General features: G+C 39.9%; 3 protein-coding genes across 3 annotated transcripts; 2 read left to right on the top strand and 1 right to left on the bottom strand.

Moving 5' to 3' along the window:
* Positions 1-104: 104 nt before the first annotated feature.
* Positions 105-8,777, bottom strand: LOC117956886 (probable ATP-dependent RNA helicase DDX17). Its single transcript, XM_034892210.1, has 13 exons — positions 8,476-8,777; positions 7,521-7,680; positions 7,077-7,173; positions 6,488-6,621; positions 6,096-6,161; positions 5,838-5,979; positions 4,978-5,138; positions 4,687-4,859; positions 4,152-4,262; positions 3,803-3,864; positions 3,488-3,547; positions 1,240-1,476; positions 105-1,139 (listed from the first exon to the last, which is right to left on the bottom strand). Exons 1-13 carry the CDS (start codon positions 8,526-8,528, stop codon positions 649-651), a joined length of 1,947 nt encoding a protein of 648 aa, XP_034748101.1. The 5' UTR covers positions 8,529-8,777; the 3' UTR covers positions 105-648.
* A 142-nt stretch (positions 8,778-8,919) lies between these two features.
* ntan1 (N-terminal asparagine amidase) lies at positions 8,920-13,244 on the top strand. Its single transcript, XM_034892342.1, has 10 exons — positions 8,920-9,204; positions 9,650-9,752; positions 10,005-10,070; positions 10,182-10,290; positions 10,372-10,445; positions 10,535-10,588; positions 10,672-10,725; positions 10,818-10,915; positions 11,227-11,340; positions 11,918-13,244. The coding sequence occupies exons 1-10, from the start codon at positions 9,124-9,126 to the stop codon at positions 12,086-12,088; spliced, it is 924 nt and encodes a 307-aa protein (XP_034748233.1). The 5' UTR covers positions 8,920-9,123; the 3' UTR covers positions 12,089-13,244.
* A 421-nt stretch (positions 13,245-13,665) lies between these two features.
* mpv17l (MPV17 mitochondrial membrane protein like) lies at positions 13,666-18,808 on the top strand. Its single transcript, XM_034892395.1, has 4 exons — positions 13,666-14,383; positions 16,299-16,369; positions 17,101-17,130; positions 17,625-18,808. The coding sequence occupies exons 1-4, from the start codon at positions 14,080-14,082 to the stop codon at positions 17,814-17,816; spliced, it is 597 nt and encodes a 198-aa protein (XP_034748286.1). The 5' UTR covers positions 13,666-14,079; the 3' UTR covers positions 17,817-18,808.
* The last annotated feature ends 240 nt before the right edge of the window (positions 18,809-19,048 follow it).

Here is a 19,048-nt window from a genome sequence, read left to right on the forward strand (position 1 = left end):
AAGAGGAAAAAAGCAACAAGCTGCAATTTAGTTAACAATCCCCTTGAAAATAAGTCAGCATTAGTTTATCTGCTTACTAAAACAATATGTGACATGAAAAGTAAACTGAAACATCAGTTTTGTTCCGCTACAAGACAGGTAAAAGTAACCAGATGAAATGTATCTAAATCTAGTGCAACAGCACATTCAAATAAAAACAACATAATTGCATTAATTATATTGCATCAAAACCTCCAACAAAATAAGTCAAATAGTTTTAACTTTAAAAGAAGCTAGTATGAAACTTGGCTCTGGAATGGGACAGTTTATATGAGAAATCCCTTTCAACCACGTAGTATTGAGTACTCACTGTAAATGTAGTTTTCATTCAACCAAATACTAATCCTAATACAGTTGATGAATGATAACAATTGTTTAAGACTGGAGAATTAAAACCAAGGTTGAAAAATTGGTTGAGGTTTAATATTAAAAAGTATGAAATGATGATGAATTTAATTTAAGCAATTACCAACATAGATAAATGCTTTTTCAAAGCCCTGCTTATTGGAAATGACAAAGAATCTGAGTAAAAACAAAGTAACGCTGTTAACACCAAGTAGTGCAAATTAACTTAAACCCACTAAAAAGGAGTGTGTCTTGCTCATAATTCTAGTTCCGGGGAGGTGGAGGGCCTGGAGGAGGAGGAGGTGGAGAAGCAAAATTGTAAGAGGATTGCCCCATGAAGCCCACTGGCGTTGGCTTTGGTTGAGCAAACTGGTGAACCATCAGAGGCCACGCCCCCCCTGATGACGGCGGAGGAAGAGGAGGAGGCTGGCCAAACGGACCCTGCGGCTGGCTAGTTTTATCCGGACCTCCGCCAGACTGGCCTGCGCTGCGGGAGCTGTAGCCTCCTCTGCCGCTGTAACTCTGGTACTGATCTGAGCCCGAGTTGAAGCTGTTCCTGTGATCCTGGTTCCTGTCCTTAAAGGAGGAAGAAGTGGAGCGCTCTCCATTACGATCGTGTCGGCCCTCACGGCTGAAGCCACTGCGGCTGTCTTTGCTGTCGCTGCCACCCCCGGCGTGCATGCGGCGATCACAGTCCCCCTGGTACATGTGGCTAGGGTTGTTGTAACCGCTGCCGCGGTAACGCATTCTGCCACCTGTAACAAATCCCAAAATGTAATCTTAGTATTATAATTTCACATTTTACAGTATGATGGACTGTAATATATTAAGTTGAAAAACAGTGACAGTCCTTACCGCCTCTTCCTCCCCCTTGCCCTGAGTCCGCAAACTGAAGCAGTTTAGGGTTGATGGCCTGCCGGGCCTCCGCCAGCACCCGGACCAGGTCTCTGGCCTGCCGCAAGTTCCCTGGGGTGAAGAAGGTGTAGGCAGTGCCCTTGTTGGTACTGCGGGCCGTCCGTCCAATACGGTGGACATAGTCCTCAGAGGAGTTGGGATAGTCATAGTTGATGACAAACTTGATATCTTCCACATCTTTTGGAAAAAGATGAATCGGTTTTACAGCATGGAGGAAAGAAAAAAGATGATTATCTCACAGGGGGCAAAGCTTCTGGAGAAAAAATGAATCATTTAAATTCCACTTCAAAAGCTTATGGTTTGTAAATAAATAAAAGTCTAAGTATGTATAATTTATGAAATATTTTTTTATTTTGTACAAAAATAAAACATATATTCTAAATAAAAATCTAACTTACCTGCTTTACCGGATGATCCATACATCCAAAGATTCATTTCAGTTACCCACCATTATAACCTACTAAAATCCAATAAAGTCCAAACTGAACCTGACTTCAGGTTTTTGACATTGAGCTGTACAGAAACCATGCACTTCATAATCTTCACACCACTGTCACTGGTCAAAATGTGTGAAGACAAGGAGTCTGTTTCTCATTACAGAAGACGTGGGGCTCTGACAGCACTGCTCATCAATAAGTCAACCTTTTCCCCTCCATCATGACAGAGGAAAGCCGTTTCACCAATCGTGACCTACTGAATAACAGAATAACAATGTGCCGGGACAAAGCCTGTGCTATTCTTTCTGACAAAAAAATATGAGCAAGATGGAAGTACCTGAATGTATGGTGAGCTCATGGAGAAGTTAAGAGAAAGGGGCGGTGAGGTACTTACCCCCGTCACGTTGATTTTACAAAGGTAGTCAGTCCCCCCTGATCAGTCCTGGTTTATAGTGAGGGGCTGAGGAGGAATGGGAGGGAGACAGGATGCATCCCTCCACCTTCTGCACACACCAGCAACGACAGACGGGAGCAGAACCGTTAAACACAACGGCTGGTTCTGTTGCTCTCTCGCTGCTTGGCAGGACCCTCCTCAGACCCTGGCCAGGACTGGATCCAGACGAGCCCGTCTAATTCTCTCCCCCCTGTCTGTCTGCGTTTTGGGACGGACCGATGGGCAGACATACAGGCACCTCAGGCTGCTCCCAAGGAAGGCTCGTTGGATTTAAAACTCTGACACTACCGGGCAGGGGGATCTTAGTAACCCAAGAAGGATAAGAGCGCTTTAATCCCTCCAAAGCTAGCCGAGCTTCTACTTTAAAGTGACTGCGAGGGGCAGTGACAGCAGCACAGACTGTTACAGCTGCCGTGTGCTGCCAAACCCTGAGAGGAGAAGAGGGGAAAAAAGAACAAGGAGATGGTCATAGGGATTTTTGCAACTCAGACACTTAACTCATCCCCCCTTCTCACATTTATCCTGCCAACAAATTAGATATCCATCATGGCTTTCCACTTGGTGGACCGGAGATAATTTGGCTGCCAATGTCTTCAAGACATAACAATGTGCATAATTTTGCCAAATAATACCATGGGAACACCTACCCAATTTTTGATCTTATGTGTGGAACAACGGGCAATATGAGCAGCATCTTCATTTAATTTGTACTGACACCATTAAGGAGACATAGGAAAGGTGCGCAGAAGCATCTGCACCACACGGCCCTCCTTTCAGGCAGTGTGCCAAAGAGCCCCGGTTGAAAGATGCTTTTTAACTGCAATAACAAGAAACAGACCAGAACCCCAATTGGCCTGCAGCCTCTATAATAGACTTAAAGGTTAATTTAACTCTCAGGTTATAATAGTAAAGGAGATTCTTAAATATAATGTGCTGATTTGTTTCATTGTATGTCACCCAATTCAAACGGATTACACCTTCTACTGTCATAATACCAACCTGACAATAACCAAAGGCAAACAATTCTACATTAACTGTTATGTAAATGCTAGAAATGCATTTGGTTTTACTACATTGTATTGCCAGATATAGCTGGTCTCATCTGTAGTAGTATACTTACCCATTGGTCAAAATAATAGCTGGAGTTGTACTGTACACATCAATTAACTGTGATGACTGTACTGTTACTCTGTAAGGTTATAACACACTTAATATTATTTAGGAAAAAATATAATTTACTGTCTATGCAGAATGGGAGGGATTATGCAGCAGTAACTATATGTGCGAGCAGACATACCCAGACCACGAGAGGCCACATCGGTAGCAATCAGTATGGGAGCTTTACCACTCCGAAATTCTGTAGGGTTAAACAAAAATATTGGTAGGAATTAGACATGGAAATCATCTCTACTCATACTCGACTCAGGCGTTAGTGAATATGTAACTTTAAAAACCTACACATACTAATCAGCAGTCTTTGAAAGCAACTGTTATCACTATTTGTATTGTCCACTGGCCCCTGATTTATGACACATGAACAGTTTGGACAAGAAAATTATCTAAAACAAAGAGCTGGAGTGAAGCGGTAATACTGTGTTACAAGTATTCTTACCTGCAAGCACCCAATCTCTTTCTGGCTGGCTCTTGTCTCCATGGATACACATGGCTGGCCACCTAGGACAAAAACCCCACAGTGAAGTAGGAGGATTAGAGCCTGAGGAAGACCCAGCAGGGTCGAAACATTGCAGCACAATAAATGTATGGGAGAATAAGGACTCTTAGCACTCTTTTTAGTTTTAACAGCTCCTGTTTGCCCTGCACCTCACCGCTGGGATGTGCAAAATGCCACTACTGCTCTACGTGGAAGGATTAGTCCACACTCTAGATATCTTCTGTCTATCAACAATTTGCATAATTCATCCTAGAACTTCACTCAACATGTCATAACAGTCATTTCTCACCCGTCTCGCCTCATCCTCTTGGTAAGATCATCACAACGTTTCTTAGTCTCCACAAAAATGATGGTTTTGTTCTCTTTTTCAGCCATTATCTCCTCCATCAGTTGAAAAAGTCTGCAGAAGGGCGAGACAATCATAGCATATCAGTGGCACTAAGCTCAGTTTCAATTGTGTGCACTTTCTCCATCATACTTAATTAATATTTCTAGTTGCTCTGCATGTCTTGAGAATGCTTTTTTTCCCCCGCTACAGCTGTCTTTATGGCATCTTCTTGTCTGGTGTCTGTAAGTTTGAACCTGTACTAATGTCTTGCTGTTTCCTGTTGCTCTGGACTACAGATGAAAAATTTGCCCGCTGGCTAACACTGACACATTTACAGTGATGTTGATTTATGTGTGTTGTTCTGATAAATAAAATTAAAAAAATAAATAAAAAATTAAAGGATAAGCTTGTGTTCTGTAACACTATTATAGCAGTTAATGAGACAATCATGACATAACATCATTTTAGGTCAAATATATTTTATGGCTCTCCTTACTTCCGGTCCTTTTCACTGTCCATGCACACATCGACAATCTGTAGGATGTTATGGTTGGCACTGAGCTCTAGAGCACCAATATTGATCTGGATGTGGTCCTTCAGGAAGTCCTGGGCAAGCTGCCGGACCTCCTTTGGCCAGGTTGCGCTCCACATCAGTGTCTGTCTATCAGGCTAGGAGACAAAGAAAGAGAATGCATACAACTGATTTAACTGAAAAATACCTCTATTTTAAGTCAAGGTGATCATTTTAAATTCAGCAGGCATGTTGACTTAACTTAACTGAGCCTACCCTGATTTGTTCAACTATCTTGCGAATCTGTGGCTCAAAGCCCATGTCCAGCATGCGGTCAGCCTCATCCAGCACGAGGTAGGTGCAGCGCCGCAGGTTAGTTTTCCCAGTCTCCAAGAAGTCAATGAGGCGACCAGGTGTGGCAATACATATCTCAACACCTAGAGTCATACAAAATCAACATGTCCCAAAAAGAAAGATTCACACATTATTAGATGCTCAGGGAGACCATTTTACAAATAGTTGTGCTCTGATTGTTGATTTGTTCATTGCACAACAGTTACTGTCTGTACTGCCTATGGCCACACCTCACAGAGAAATGCCATTTGGCCTAAAATACCCGGCAGCAGCTGTGGAATTTACTCATAAAAGGTTGTGCGTGTAGTTAATTTGCATACCAGAATATAGCTCTATTTTTTATAAAATATATTACATTCATGAATTACACTATATATTAACACTATAATTAACACATTTTAATGAATTAATACAGTAAAGTGGCTGTACCGGACATTCAGAACATTAATATTGCAGCAAACTTGTTTTGATAACCGGTGCGGCTGCGTGTGCATGTCAGTGCATGTGGGCGTGAAAAAACATTGTTATTTCACGTATTGGGGAACTGTCTGTGAAAACTGTGTGGAGGCAATAACAGCCTAGTGTATTTTGAGTACAGCCCCTTTAAGTGAAGTTAAGTTTAATGAAGTTTAGGTCAACTTAGTTCCCCACCCCAAAGTTGGTAATACTCAAAACTACACAAGAGTATACTGAACGGGGAGATGTTTAATACAAAGGTTTTGAATTTCAATCTACCTTCAATAACCCATCGCGTGTGCCACATCAACAACAACTATACCCACCTCTCTCGAGGTCTCGAATCTGTGGTCCTTTGGGTGCTCCACCATAGACACAGGTGCTTTTGATTCGTGAAGACTTGCCAAATTCATATGTGACCTGTTGAACCTGCTGAGCCAGCTCTCTGGTTGGGGCAACCACCAGGCACTATGAGGAGGGGACAAGGAGCAATCAGGAAGTTTTTACAGACTGATTCTAAGCCTGCCCACACTAAGGTAGTATCATTTAGACAAAACAATAACACATATGGAATTTGCACTCACAACTGGGCCATCTCCCCTCTCCAGATAAGGCTGGTGGTTGATGTGTACAATAGCAGGCAGAAGATACTGCAGGGAACAAAAAAAAAAACATAAAACACAACTAAATACTAAGCCTACTATAAATATCAAAAGGAAATCAATTAATTATTCTATGAATCCCTTTTAAAAACTTCCTACAAACTCTAGAAATTTCGAAATGCAGATGTGCTGCTGTTTCGTATGTACATTTTATCCTGACTTTATGTTGTATTTCTTTATGGTTTATGCATTTAAATTCTAATTTCATGTTAAGCTGTCAGCACTTTTTATGTTGTATGTTTTTGTAAAATGTTTATAACTAAATGTCTATTATAGTGTCATCCTAACACAGGATGATTGCCAGGCAGCCTTACAGCCAGTGTCTTTCCGGAGCCAGTCTGTGCGATCCCCACCATGTCCCTGCCGCTCAGGGCCACAGGGAAGCCCTGAGACTGGATCGCTGTTGGCTCCTTGAAGTTCTGCTGCATCAGAACATCCATCACATACTCTGCCAGAGAAGAAGGGAGGCAACCAGCAGTGAAACTTCAGGACTTAGTTACTTTGGTTTCTATCTTTAATTTTTTTCTATCAGAAAGACAATCCTTTCCACTATCAGTCAATATTATTTTTCTTGTAAACATACCACTGGTCGTGGTAAGACACATTATACAAATTCTAGAACATTTAGACCAGTGTTATTTTTTTAATAATAATAATAATAATACATTTTATTTAACAGCGCTTTTTCTAACACTCAAGGACGCTTTACAGACAATAAAAGACAGATACAGGGAACATAAAAGTGTAAAACTTTCTCTAAACTGACCATGTAAAGGGCTTCAAAACTAAATATATATTTTAAAGTCTCAAGATGTTGGAGTGAGTGATTTAATTATTTATTGTACATGCTAACGTTTCCCAGAGATTATACATTACAGTTTCTATAATGTAAGGTTTACTGACGAGGAAACTGCGCCTGGTGAAAAGCAGTGATCGCTTTTGGACAGCCAGTGCCTCTGATGGTGATCTCCTTCTTTTTGCAATACTCTTCAATTTCATACTATATATCACAGAGAAAGAGGAGAAAAGAAAACATACATTTGGACTTGGTGTATAAATTCTTAAATTTTTTTTTTTAAATACCTTTGCTGAAATTACTCTCATTTAGCAAAGAAATATAATTATGAGAAGACATTGTTGTACTTTTTTCAAGAAAGGTGTTTAAGGTTTGTTGCCTGGTGTATAAATATTGTCTGCAACTACAACATAGTTTACAATGGCCACCGTAATAGTTAAATAATAAAGGTAAAATGATGGAAATATGCTCAATCCAACACGTGTCATGCTATCATATACATTATTTTATGATTCACTTAGCAAGTGTGAGAGAGAAATATTAGGACTTACCTGACTCTTGTGTTGGAGCTCAGGGTGTTCAGTGTAGAAGTTCTTCTCAAATTTTGGCAGCTCGTCCAGGTTCCACTTCTTCTTGCGAAGACGCTCACCTGGATTCCCAAACTTCATTGGTGGGGGTCCATTGCGACCGCCCATGGACCCAAACTGTGGCCTGAGAGATAAGGGTCAAGAGTTAAAGAGCAATGTGGAATCAGCAAGGCTTTTTCAACAGCTATATGTACTTTGTATTTTTCCGGTTTGCTTACATCATGCCAATGGCTATCAACAGTGGCTGTGTCAACACTGCAGTTACTACTACATACAGTGTATGCCAAGACATCACTTCTGTAGTCCACAAGAGGGCACCTGCAGACATGTATCTGGATCGATTTATTATATATAAATCAATGTTCTATGTTTAGTTGCCGACATGTATCCATCGGTTTCTCTTTTTTTTAATATCTAACACACACATGCCTACAACTATTAATTTACATGTATAGGTTATAATGTCCAGTTTAAGTGTTAAAATGTGCAGTCATACACAAACGTCACAAAAATTGTAAAGCTGTACTAAAAAAAAGGAGTGGTGATTTGCCGGAGAATGTAATATTCCCATAGTGAGCTAATGCTCAGCTAAGTCTACAGGTTCTGAGGGTTCACCGTGTATATAACCATATATTGACATATCTGACTGTGGCTGTAAAATTGACAAATTGTAAATTGTACACTCCTGTAGAAGAAACAAACGAATGGACTAATGTTTGTGCTCCAGTCTGGTGATGACAGTACACATTGTAATGTTTACAGTGAAAGTAACTGAGAGGCCTTGAGGGGTTTCAATGTTTTCTGCTTTCTTGTTGCATAGCTAGCTATATCAAGATAATGCTGGACTTGCACAAAAGTATGGCTTTAGGTGAAACTTCGTGTGATGTATGTGGTAAATTTGTGTATGTTGTTTTCATACCTGTCTCGTCCACGGCCCCTGTCTCTGTCTCCAAAAGAAGAACTCCCTCTCATGTTGGCGAAACGGTGTTAACTTTCCCAACGCAGTATTCGTAACGTAGCTAAGCTTTGACGTTGGACACCGGTTTGTTTACGTTGTGCAATGTTAATACCACTCGCAAAAGCAAAACAAACACAAATTACGCTTGAAACTATGTATTTTAGACGATAATTACGTTCAAAATCGGACCCAGTAATCAATTGTTGAATGCGTCACAACCGCCAAGTCGCAGCAAAACAACCGCTCTGCCCCTTCCCCCAAGCTTTTTTTCAGCGACGTAACTTCAACTAGTAATTCTACGTAGCTTCGTTCCGACAGAACGGGTCCTACGTACAAATGTCATAATGGTGAATTGGATTCGTGTACGCGTTCGTGCTGTGTGCTTTTTAACTAACGGTTGATGGCGTTGTAGGCTCTATTTTGCTGGAACAGTAGAGGAAGTCAGTCTTCCAGGAAGTACAACCCGATGGGCTGGTTTTGCAGTTAATTTGCTGCACATTTTCCTCTTATATTACGAGATATTAAGCCATCAAAATATGAAGTTACTGGTCTTTATAATAGTATGATAACCAGCTAATGTTAAGGTATTGTTAGACCTCGCTGAAGGAAATGCCGTTGTTCATTCAAAATAGAGGACTTGACCGCATAAGCTCGACCGCGGAACTGTTCGACTACTATCCACATTTACAGGTTTGTTTCCAGAGTGTGTGGCTAAATTTTGCAGAGAAACGTTCAGCAGATAGGGCCTTTCTGTAAGTAATCACACATGACAGACCATCCGTTAAATTAAAAGGGTGGCTGCGGTAGGCTTTGTGGTGACACCCGCACACGAATAAAACAACAAACGGTCATATTATTTTTATTTTGTCATATCTAAAGAAGTGTAAGTAAAGTAGATCATGTGCATGTCCCGTTAAATACAATAAAAAAATTCTACTCAATGAGAAAGACATGAAAATAAAAGACACCTGATTTATGACTTAATTAAAGGAACTGGCCTCGGTTTGTTTAGTGCACACTAAGAATACACAAACCAAGAACGTATAGCAATATAACAAGAAAATCCGGGTTTGTATAAAGTTTAGTGTGTATTAATACCTGTAAAGTTATACTTTATGTTTTTACTGCGTCACAGGAAAATGCGATAGCATTTCGCTCCTTGCCACTTGTTGATGTCGACCCAAAGTGCTTCTTGTATGTCCAACAAAGAGAGTTTGCTGCAACAACACCAGCAGACAGTAAGTCCAGCCCGATGAGTCTCAGCTCAAATGTTATTGTAAATGGAAATGAAATAGATGTTTTGCTATTAAAAACTATACATATCGTTCTAGACAAAATAGTGATGGTCTCTTTAGTCTTTAATGCAAGTTCAGGTTCAACCACAATCCATGTGTTTTGTTGTTAACCTCTAACTGACCCCCTGATAGTATTCTAGGTTAACCATTCTGGATCATAATGAAAATACTTGCTTTGTGTCTTACTTATCACAGACTGTGTTTCAGTAATGGGATCTGATGATGCCACTACCTGCCATTTGGTTGTGCTGCGACACACCGGTAACATCCTTTCATTTGATTCATGCTGTGTGCCTTATCCTGCCTGTGTAGCCTATATATTTAGGATAGCAATGACACTTTTAACGTCTGCCATGATTTGTTATGTCTTAGGAAGTGGAGCTGTTTGCCTTGCTCACTGTGATGGTTCCAGCACCTGGTCTGAAGTCCCGCTCCTTGTGAAAGCTGTGATGTCACTGAGTGATGTCAGTAAGGAGGGCAGGTACGAAACACACAAACAAACACACATAAAAAATTGCACATCCGATTCAGATGTCCTTCCACTTTGCTTTCCGTTATGCAGACTCGAGCTTCATCTTGCTGGGGGATTTAACGATGAGTCAAAAACATCCCATAAACTCAGCCTTAATATACTGGGTATAGTCTTTCAAATTACCCCGTGTCTCATAGTAATCTTATGTTGGAAGATAGTTGTAACACTTAGAAAGACTCTTTTTACTTTACAGCAGCGTTCCAAAAACAGAAAGAGGATATTCATCTGGAAACCTGTTGCATTACAGGTAACTTTGACACCTGTTTGACTTAACCATTCTGTCAGCCACGCCTTGTTCTATTTAACTTTTCTGTTCTCATTTTTTTGTAGAAATGAATGACATTGTTGTTGATGGAACTCATAGGCCTGTAGTATATGGAATAGGTAAGTGATGAATATATGCTACAAAGTGTGAGCTATGCCTTCATGGCACGTGACCTCTAATATATTGTGTCTACATGTCTGTTTCTGCACAGGTGTAAATGTTAAAACAGGGGATGTGTTCCCATCAACATTCACTCATAAAGGACCTGCAGAGGAGTTGCGATCAGCAAGGACCTTTACTGGGGGACAGGTACTATAACATATACTATTTATATATATATGTGTGTGTGTGTGTGTGTGTGTGTGTGTGTGTGTATAGATATATATATAAAATGTTTTCTATGTGTGAATACTGGACGATTTTTTTGAGAAGGAAAATGTGATTGGTGTCTGTGGCACAGACACCAATCACATCTTTCTGTTTCATGCAAAAAGTAATGACCAAATGTTTAAGTGTTATAATCTTAAACAAATTAAGTTGGGATTTCCCCCTATTTAATAATTAGTAATGTGGTAAGTAAAAGGACCCAATCTCAATACAAACGTTTTCTTTTCTTGCAGATGGCAGACATATATGACTCAAGTCGAGGGCTTGTTAAAATCGGCCCTTGCAAGTGGTCTCCAAATCTGGATATTGCTTTCTGGTTGTCACAAGATGATGACACAATTTTAAAGGTAATGGCAAAGTATTAAGTCCTAGGTGGTCTACTTCATCCTTTGCTATACTTCTGTATTTTTCATGCTTCATTTAAGGCCTCTCAGGGCTGCACAATATGAGGAAAATATGCGATATGTGAATAATGTTGTTAAATATTGCAATGTTGATATTTGTTGCGATAAATAAACAATGTTAAAGTAATTTCTGCAATTCTGCAGCTTTCAGAATTCTGCTAAAATAAACAAATTGCTTTCTGAATTTAGCAAATGAAAGGACATCATTTCCAACATTCTTTTATTGAACAACTTAAATACAAAAGGCACTACTTAAAAAAGTGACATTTTAAACTGCTATTTTCTACTAATTTACTTTTAACTAACTCAAAAAAAGAAATCTAAGTGTTTTGCGATATGTGGCAGCCTTTCACGATGTGTTTATGGCACCAGTTGTGATCGCGATGATGATAAACAACAATAAATTGTGCAGCCCTAAGGCCTCTGTTATGTTCTAACACTCCCAACGTGAGTGTGAAGCAGATGTCCAGAAAGTTACATAATACAAACTTTGACTCTGGTATTTCTCTGTCATGCCTAGTACATGTCCACCTCTCCGCTGGCTGAGCCACCACACTTCGTCCAGCACATGAAGACCACCATCCAGTTCCTTTTGGGACACCCCAGCTCTGATAGCCTGTTCCCTGGGGGGCAGCCACAGCTCTACCACAGGACTGAGAGCGGGGACTGGGAGAGGGTTGTCTCGTCATAAAGCCCTATTCCTATCTTTCACTGGACCCTAACATTGAGCCTGACTCCTTTTGCCTCTCAGCTTAATGGATACACTGTGACCCATCCACCCTCTGTTGTCTTTGTTCATTGTGTCTTAACATGGAGGTAGCCCCTGCCTGGACTATACTGCATGTATGGACAATGGCTCTCCTAACTCATCTGGCTGGTCCAGTAGAGAGAGTAGAGAAAGTACTGGGATTCTGTTTATGCCTGTAAATGTACATTTATCCACTCTTGTGAGGTGGTTTAAAGTCTGCAACCTTAACCATCTACTGTGTAAGTCAAGGTTAATGTATAACTATGCTTGGCTGTTATAGTTATCGAAGGAAACGTCTTATGTCTAGTTAAAAAAATACTACTTATCATTTTGTATGTTGTTGTATTTTTTTTTTGCCCCAAAACATTCAGTGGAACTTTTTTCCAAACCTTTTTTCTATTACCTTGCATGCGGCCATTGTTCATTTTATACTAATAGAATTCAAATTTCATTTAATTGCCTTTATGATGTTAATGTTGTCAGTGACTGAGTTGCCAGGAAACTTGCCCAGCTCAAGCAAGTTTTAAGTCTGAAAACCAATAGACATTTGGGAGGTATTAAATCAATCTGAATCTTAACTTAGCTATGCTTAAAAAAAATGATGAACAATATGTATTTAATGGGGGAAAAATGTTCTGATCCTTAAAGGTAGAATTCTGACCTATTGAAGAATAATGACAGGTGGGGATTAACAATGAAGAATGTTTATTTTGGCACTTGGTCTAAAACAGTGAAGAGAATTCAAATGGTTATACTCTGTATTGGTTAGCAAAGTTTATTTTTCTCTACTAATGCACCTTGCTAATAAGAATGGAATACTCATAGCCTACTGCTATAAACATGGCCATCAATGTGTACATTTTAGGAAACCGCATGTATAAGTGTGTATAGTACTTTGCAAGGGATGATATGGGTTCTTGTGGGACACAAATATGATGTTACTAATTGCATCTTCTGTGTTAATTGTTTAAATATAACCAACGCTGTATAATGTCTTTTCATCAGCTATTATTCAGACGGTTGCAAGGTGCTTAAAGCATTCAGTGCAACTTGTGAACATACTGTACCTGTTGCTAAATAAATGTAAATGGTAAAATCTTGTTTGAAATGTCTATGTTTTGTGTTTGGAGTAAATTAAGTTGAAAAGGTGTAATTATGGAGTTCAGGACTTTAATAGAAGACTAAAGGTTTGCCAACTATTGTCTAAATGTGACTGTTTAGCTGTAAATTGTTCCAGAATTAACATTTTCAAAAAGTCTCCCAATTTAACAATAGTCACCCTACTTGTTATTGACAAAGATATGATGTTGGACAAGCTTTTTGTCACTGAAGCGGTCCCTGGCTGGAGGCTCCTTGAGCCCCATTGATGGATGCACCATGTAAACTATAATGTCTTTTGTTATAGTATTTTGTTCACAGCTAAAAACATTTTTCAGGTGAGTCACCTGAGGTGACCCTGAGACATTTAACGTTACAGTTCCAGGTTGAGCTGGCTGCTGGACGTTTTCAGTTGTGCTCCGCCCTTGAACTGTACACCCAACTGTGATTCATTTCGTCTTCTTTACGTAAAAAGGGGCGTAATAATTTTACGCAGAATGAGCCGACCCGGCCGGTGAGACAAGCAGTCCCGTGCCGGGTGTCACATGGTGCGTAGCAAGCAAGCATAGGCTATCCTGTCTGGAATTTTATTACTTCACGACGCTCATTATACGAGAAACATATGTAGGCTACATTGTGTCGTCGACAAGTCTTATGAGCCCTTTCCTTTGGAATCCGGAAGAAAACATATCTGTGATGCTGCGGAGATGTTCGGATAGATGAGACAGCGGTGTCATTTGTTACATTTAGCTTAAATTAACCAAAGTAGGCTATTATATTTTGCTCAATTTGCCAACACCACATTCCATTCAGTAACTCACTAACTGTAACTAATAATGCGACAGACGTTTTTGAAACATGTCCGTCGGTTTCCATGGGTCACCAACGTTACACTGTACGGTTGTCTGTTCGCTGGAGGGGACTTCGTCCACCAGTCGTTCTCGCGAGGGGAACAAATGGACTGGAGACACACACGAAACGTCGCCGTGGTCGCGTTCAGTTTCCATGGTAACTTCAATTTCTTCTGGATGCGGTTCCTGGAGCGGAGGTTTCCCGGGAATTCCGTCCGGATGGTGATAAGGAAGCTGCTCCTGGACCAGACCACAGCGGCACCCCTGGCTACCAGTGTCTTCTACACAGGTCATTCATCATTGTAGTGGGCAGTGGGACGGAGGGTAGGGACAGGGACAGGGACAGGGACAGGGACAGGACAGGACAGCCGCTGACAGCACACCACAACTCTCTGGGTTACTCTGAACGCCTGCAAGCCAGTTAATGGTTAACTTAAAAACAGATCGCATAGCCTATCTGTCAATTTGTAACCTGACCCGAGTCCTCTCAGTGCTCTTATCATACCAGCATGTTGTCTATTGCAATGTAAAACATACCTTGAATAGCAGAGGTCACATGAAACTCTTCACTTTGTCAACGATGTGCTTCATTAGGCCTATGTTGGATTTGAAATGTGTCTGAAAGGAGTTGTGAAGCAAAGACTATTCATTATCACTGTATATTAAGCCTAGGCCTACTTTAGAAAAAGTAGTAGCCCACAGGTAGGCTTTCACTTAAATAGCAGGCACACTCAATCAAGTAGACTATATGGATGACATGGCCAGTGTGGTGGAAGTTTTGAAGTGAGACTTTTGTTGAAAGACAGCGGTAACCCTCCTGTTGTCTTTGGGTCAAATTTGACCCCTTTCCAAAAAGTTTCAATACCAAAAATTAAGGTTTCTTTTAAACAAATTTTCCAAAAAAGTAACATGGATCGTTCCCAACAACGCTCCTCACAAGTTAAATAAATAATCAGTACACTACTTTCATCGAATTTGGGTATTTTTTGTCAATTTTATAGCAGTTGGAGAAAAAAATAATTTGCAAAAGAACTTTTTAAAAAGTCTAAAAAAGAGACAAAAATGTCAATAAAAGTGACAAAAATGTGAAAAAAGGACCCCATAAAGTGACAAATGTCAAAAAATATCTTTAACAAATTTTGGGGAAAAGCCACGGAAATTTCAAAAGGCTCAGAAAAAGTTGAAAAAGTGACAAAATCATTGTAGGAAAGCAACAAAAGGGTCGAAAAAGACTTCCATAGCCATGATAAAAGGTTTTACATTTTAAATTTTGACTCAGAGAAACAAAAATTTCCAGGTCAATTAGAAGACAACACGAGGGTTACAGTGAACCAAGGTCGGTCTTCGGGGAATTTTCTTACACTCTGCGGAGTATAGCGAGGCAAAACAGTTTCACAGAGTTACCAGCAGTAACAGTGTGTCAGTGTCTGGCAAAGTTAAACACAAACATCACAGCCTTATATTCTCTTTCCCTAGCAAAAGGAGACCTTGTTTGGAAATCTTGCCTTATCTTAGCAAAACAATTAATCTTAACACACAGACAAGTTGGAGCCACTTGGGTCTTTTCTACATCTGTCCCTCATGCCTCAGAGTTTCTATGGTCATTTATCTTAGCTGCCAAAGACAACCTGTGCCTTTGGTCATGTACAGAAGAGAAGATGTCCCTGACCCTGCACCCTTATCGATAAACATAGCTATGGACATCTGTATCTTTCAATCTTTCAGACTTTATGGCACCAACATTCAAAATGCTGTGATCTCTTCTTCAGGGAGGACACATACAGAATAAATTAACTTAAGTCATATATATTGATATGTCAAATCATGCTTAAATGTCATGTTTCCATTACACTAGCCTTGTAGTAACTCAAACTTGTAAATCTGGCACCAGTAAAGCAAATAGGAAAACTAAAACCTTAACCTATTAAACAGAAAACTATGCTTAATCAACTTTTTGTAGGCCTACATGCTGTCATTGTACTGCTTATGGTTTGCGAGAGCATGTTCCAATATGTGTGCTATAAAACAGCTTGTCAGTACATGAAGTGATATTATTGCCATAGTGATTTTTTTCCTATTCCTATAGGACATACATTTCATACTGTGTCTTTGAAGTCCACTTACACTATAAACCTTCCATCAGTCAAAGCATTTTTCAGCTGACGGTCAGAGAATGAACTATCATTTGTCTTGTTTTCACGCAGGTGTCAGTATCTTGGAGGGCAAAGACGACATCTTTGAAGACTGGAGAGAAAAGTTCCTGAATACATATAAGGTGAGTAGGAGCAGAGACACGGGCTGTCACAGCAGGTTTGTCTTGCTAGCACCTTTAGGTGACATGAGACAGTTAACTTGTGCCTAATTGAAAACAGATACAACGTCATAGTGCGTGTATCCAAAACTGAGACTCAAAGGTCCCATGGCATGAAAATGTCATTTTATGAGTTTTTTTTAACATTAATATGTGTTCCCCCAGCCTGCATATGGTCCCCCAGTGGCTTTGAATGGTGATAGGTGTAAACTGAGCCTTGGGCCCTGCTCTGCCTTTCAGAAAATGAAAGCTCAGATTGGATGATCTGGAATCTTGCCCCTTATGAGGTCATAAAGAACCCCCCCCCCTCCCCCCCGACTCAGAAATGGCACAAACTAAGGAAAGCTAAATTTGGGAATGGCTCTAGTGGCTGTAATGTAATGTAACACCAAGGCTGAATTTTGGGAAACAGACTTCAGATATGATATCAGGGGACCACTAAGGGTTATATAAAAGCATCCAAAGAGCAATGGGACCTTTAATGTATTTAATGACTGTTGCTGATTTAACATGTAGGCTATTATTTGGTTTAGGGAGAGCTCTACTGATGGCTCTCTATACGACTAATTAGCACGCATCTCAGACACTAAAGTTGAAAGATTAGGATTATTTTTTGTAATCATAAATTTCAGTTGTGTCAGTTGAGGTTTGTGTGCGACTACAAATGTTTGTGTGCTTTCTGTTTGTCTTTTCAGACGGGGCTAATGTTCTGGCCATTTATGCAGGTAAATATTGACATCTTTCACGGATAAATGTCAGTTCTTTACCCTTGGGAACAATATATAGTGAAGAAAATCTAATCTCAAAGGCCCACTTGCTAATGATTCTGAGCGTCCCATCACGTCTCACATGAACCTAATGGAAGTGGACCTTTCAGTTTGGTGTCTTCTCTATTAAAATCTTGAATCCTGTAAGGTTTTACTAATTTGAATAGCTGTCATATGTGATAATATGATGTATTTTGAAAGACAAACCTGCAGAACAACCCTTGATTGTTGGACCCATCCCAAAAATCATAACAACAAAACTGACAAAGTAAGGACTACATTCTGTAGTTAAAATGAGAGAATAGGGTTTCAGTATGACATCTCAAAACAATACCTGCATGGGAACTATTTATTTTATGCTGCACAATAGTAAATCTGAATTTTTGTTTGATATGTAAACATGTAATATACCAGAACAATGATATAAATATTTCTTTATCTGTCTCCCTCAGTTTCTGAACTTTGCCTTGGTGCCTCTGTACGTGCGGACTGCCTTCACCGGCTGCTGTGCCTTCGTTTGGGCCACCTTCCTTTGCTTCTCGCGTCAGAACGGCGACGGCACGATCAGTGCTGCTCTGGCGTGGATATTCCCTCCTAAAGAGGATCAAGCAGAGACGGTGGACTCCAAGGAAAAGAGTGAATAGTAAACCTACTCCGATCCAAAGTATGTAGAATCAGTGGTTGTGATAGAGGGCGACAAAACGGGAAAAGCAGCGATCTTTAGTGGAGATAGAAGGTTCAGTGGATTGTAGTCCTGTCTGTGGTTGATGTTGTACCATCACTGCCAGGGTTTGAGTTTCAAAGTCACACTGGGGTTAAACAAACAAAAAAGTGCGTTCTCATGACCTCATGGTGCTTTGAAACAGCATCCAACTAATGGAATGTATGTACAATATATTTTTCAGTATGCATACAGCACATGACCTCAGTGGGAAAATGTAATTCAGTCCTACATTTCAATCCCACAGGGAACCATCATGGTGCTATATTTGTTGTCAGGTTTTGTTTTTATAGATGCAGTCTTGTGTTCTCACAACCAAGAGAGTTCCCTTAATGTATTGGACCATGCTAAATGATATTGGAATGATTCATGAGGATTTCTTTGTCGGGAATGGAACCATAGAATTAAAATGTTATTGATTTTATTTCTGTGATGGGAACGTGTAAACTTTGGTGTTTCACACATTCCTCTGCTTTACATCTAAAAACTGAACTAAGACTGCTAAGACTTGTATCTGCGACTGGAACAGAATGCCTGATCTCTTAGGACTTTCTGCTTTGGTTCCTGTTTACACTCTGGTACAAGAAGTGCACGTGCACACAGGGACCAATAATCCGTTATATATACAATCTATAAAAAAACACCTAAAACCCCCCAAAAATATCTAAAAATATATGTTTAATGTCATATTTTCAACCACTGTTTCTTAATGTTTTGACAATGAGATACTACTGAAGATTACTCTGAGTTTGTATATTAATGATTGATGAATGTTGCCTCAAACATCCATTTACTTGAATGTGGAAATGCTGCCTGCCTGCTGTCGTACTTTATGTTAATGTGATACTGTGGAGTGCTCTCTATTATATCTCTTAACACAATTTCCTAATTTTTCCAAGATATTGATTGCTGTTTTATCCATTTAAAAAAATTATATTTTCCCTTTTAGTGTATATGTTACTTTAAAGGTTACATTGCCTGCATTTATTTTTGAACGTCAGATCCTGCCAAGCGGTTTTCTATAGGCCTAGAGGTCACGTTTAAAAATAGCTCGGTATAAGAGCTGACTGCTATTCCTATATATATATATATATACACTCACCGGCCACTTTATTAGGTACCCCATGCTAGTAACGGGTTGGACCCCCTTTTGCC

This window comes from Etheostoma cragini, chromosome 2 (assembly GCF_013103735.1).
Source record: "Etheostoma cragini isolate CJK2018 chromosome 2, CSU_Ecrag_1.0, whole genome shotgun sequence".
NCBI classification, from domain to species: Eukaryota; Metazoa; Chordata; class Actinopteri; order Perciformes; family Percidae; genus Etheostoma; species Etheostoma cragini.

Bases quoted from the DNA above. Each gene is read 5' to 3' on its own strand.
- LOC117956886 (XM_034892210.1), bottom strand. From the start codon at position 8,528: ATGAGAGGGAGTTCTTCTTTTGGAGACAGAGACAGGGGCCGTGGACGA. The intron at 6,162-6,487 runs GTAAGGCTGCCT...TGTTCCCTGCAG, and splicing joins GCTCCGGAAAGACACTGGCT to TATCTTCTGCCTGCTATTGT. The intron at 4,860-4,977 runs GTAGGCTCAGTT...TTTGTCTCCTAG, and splicing joins AGATAGTTGAACAAATCAGG to CCTGATAGACAGACACTGAT.
- mpv17l (XM_034892395.1), top strand. From the start codon at position 14,080: ATGCGACAGACGTTTTTGAAACATGTCCGTCGGTTTCCATGGGTCACC. The intron at 16,370-17,100 runs GTGAGTAGGAGC...TTGTCTTTTCAG, and splicing joins AGTTCCTGAATACATATAAG to ACGGGGCTAATGTTCTGGCC. The intron at 17,131-17,624 runs GTAAATATTGAC...TGTCTCCCTCAG, and splicing joins TGTTCTGGCCATTTATGCAG to TTTCTGAACTTTGCCTTGGT.
- ntan1 (XM_034892342.1), top strand. From the start codon at position 9,124: ATGCCGTTGTTCATTCAAAATAGAGGACTTGACCGCATAAGCTCGACC. The intron at 10,589-10,671 runs GTAACTTTGACA...ATTTTTTTGTAG, and splicing joins GGAAACCTGTTGCATTACAG to AAATGAATGACATTGTTGTT. The intron at 11,341-11,917 runs GTAATGGCAAAG...TGTCATGCCTAG, and splicing joins ATGATGACACAATTTTAAAG to TACATGTCCACCTCTCCGCT.